The 1272-nt window shown below is 43.9% G+C and overlaps 1 protein-coding gene across 1 annotated transcript in view; it reads left to right on the forward strand.

Annotated features, from left to right (window-relative positions):
- The window catches only part of LOC111465514 (protein kinase PINOID 2-like), a 2432-nt gene extending 1374 nt beyond the window's left edge, over positions 1-1058 (forward strand). The window contains exon 2 of the mRNA XM_023109922.1: positions 29-1058. Coding sequence (XP_022965690.1) covers positions 29-935 — 907 coding nt within the window. The 3' untranslated portion in view covers positions 936-1058. The remainder of the gene's footprint in view (positions 1-28) is intronic.
- Positions 1059-1272: the final 214 nt, after the last annotated feature.

Raw genomic sequence — 1272 nt, forward strand, 5'->3', positions numbered from 1 at the left:
TTTTTTTTTTTTTTTTTTTTTTTAATAGATTTTATGCGGCGGAGATAATTTTAGCGTTAGAGTATTTGCATATGATGGGGATAGTTTACAGAGATTTAAAGCCGGAAAACGTGCTGGTTAGAGAAGACGGCCACATAATGCTGTCGGATTTCGATCTCTGTCTCAAATGCGACGTCGTTCCGAAGCTCATCCGTTGCAGGACCACCGCCGAACGCCACGTCACAAAAACCTACTCCACTTCATCAACTACCTCCTGCGCCGCCGCTCCAATCCAGCCTGTCCTCTCCTGTTTCTCCATTACCCGCCGCCGAAACTCCACCACCATCACCACTATAACCGAACACGCCGCCGAATCCGCCGCCACCGTAGACGGCGAGTTCGACCCAGAACCGGAATTGATAGCGGAGCCGATGAATGCCCGGTCTAAATCCTTCGTTGGAACCCATGAGTATTTGGCGCCGGAGGTGATTTCCGGCCAAGGACACGGCAGCGCCGTCGATTGGTGGACGTTGGGGATTTTCCTCTATGAAATGTTGTACGGAAAAACCCCATTTAAAGGAGAAAATAACGAGAAAACCCTAATGAATATCTTGAAGCAGCCATTGACGTTTCCAAGAATTGGGGTTAGTAGCAACAAAGAGTATGAAGAAATGGTGAAAGTTGAGGATCTAATAAGGAAGCTTTTGGTGAAGAATCCCAAGAAGAGAATTGGAAGCTTAAAGGGTTCGGTTGAAATCAAAAGACATGAGTTTTTCAAAGGGGTAAATTGGGCATTAATCCGCTCGGTTCGTCCTCCGCAAGTCCCGAACTCCGATCATCTTCTTCACAAAACCCTAACCCAATCAAAATACCCGTCCAACTACGTACCCAAATTGACCAAGAAACAACGACAACAACCCTACCAAATCCCGTCTCCCCATTTCGATTACTTCTAAATCCAACCCGATCCTAGTTCGATCGTCTTCAACTTTTGTCTTTGTAAAATTCTATGTAAATACAACAAACGAGAAAAAAAATGTTGTTTTTGTTAAAGCATAGCTGTTCAGTAGCAACTAACACGTACGAGTTCTTTTGTTTACTAATAAGAGAGATTAGTGAAACGAGATGAGACCCTCTTGACCCAGTTGCACTGCAGTTCGTCTCATCTCTCTAAAGTTGATCGACCTGTTTTAAGATGATTCATCTAAGACTAACATCTAGAAATAGTCTCGAGTATCAATTGTATGAATAGCTCAGAGGATTACATATTTCATGAACAGACAGCCACTCGTG

The sequence above is a fragment of the Cucurbita maxima genome, unplaced genomic scaffold (genome assembly GCF_002738345.1).
Source record: "Cucurbita maxima cultivar Rimu unplaced genomic scaffold, Cmax_1.0 Cma_Scf00029, whole genome shotgun sequence".
Classification (NCBI taxonomy): domain Eukaryota; kingdom Viridiplantae; phylum Streptophyta; class Magnoliopsida; order Cucurbitales; family Cucurbitaceae; genus Cucurbita; species Cucurbita maxima.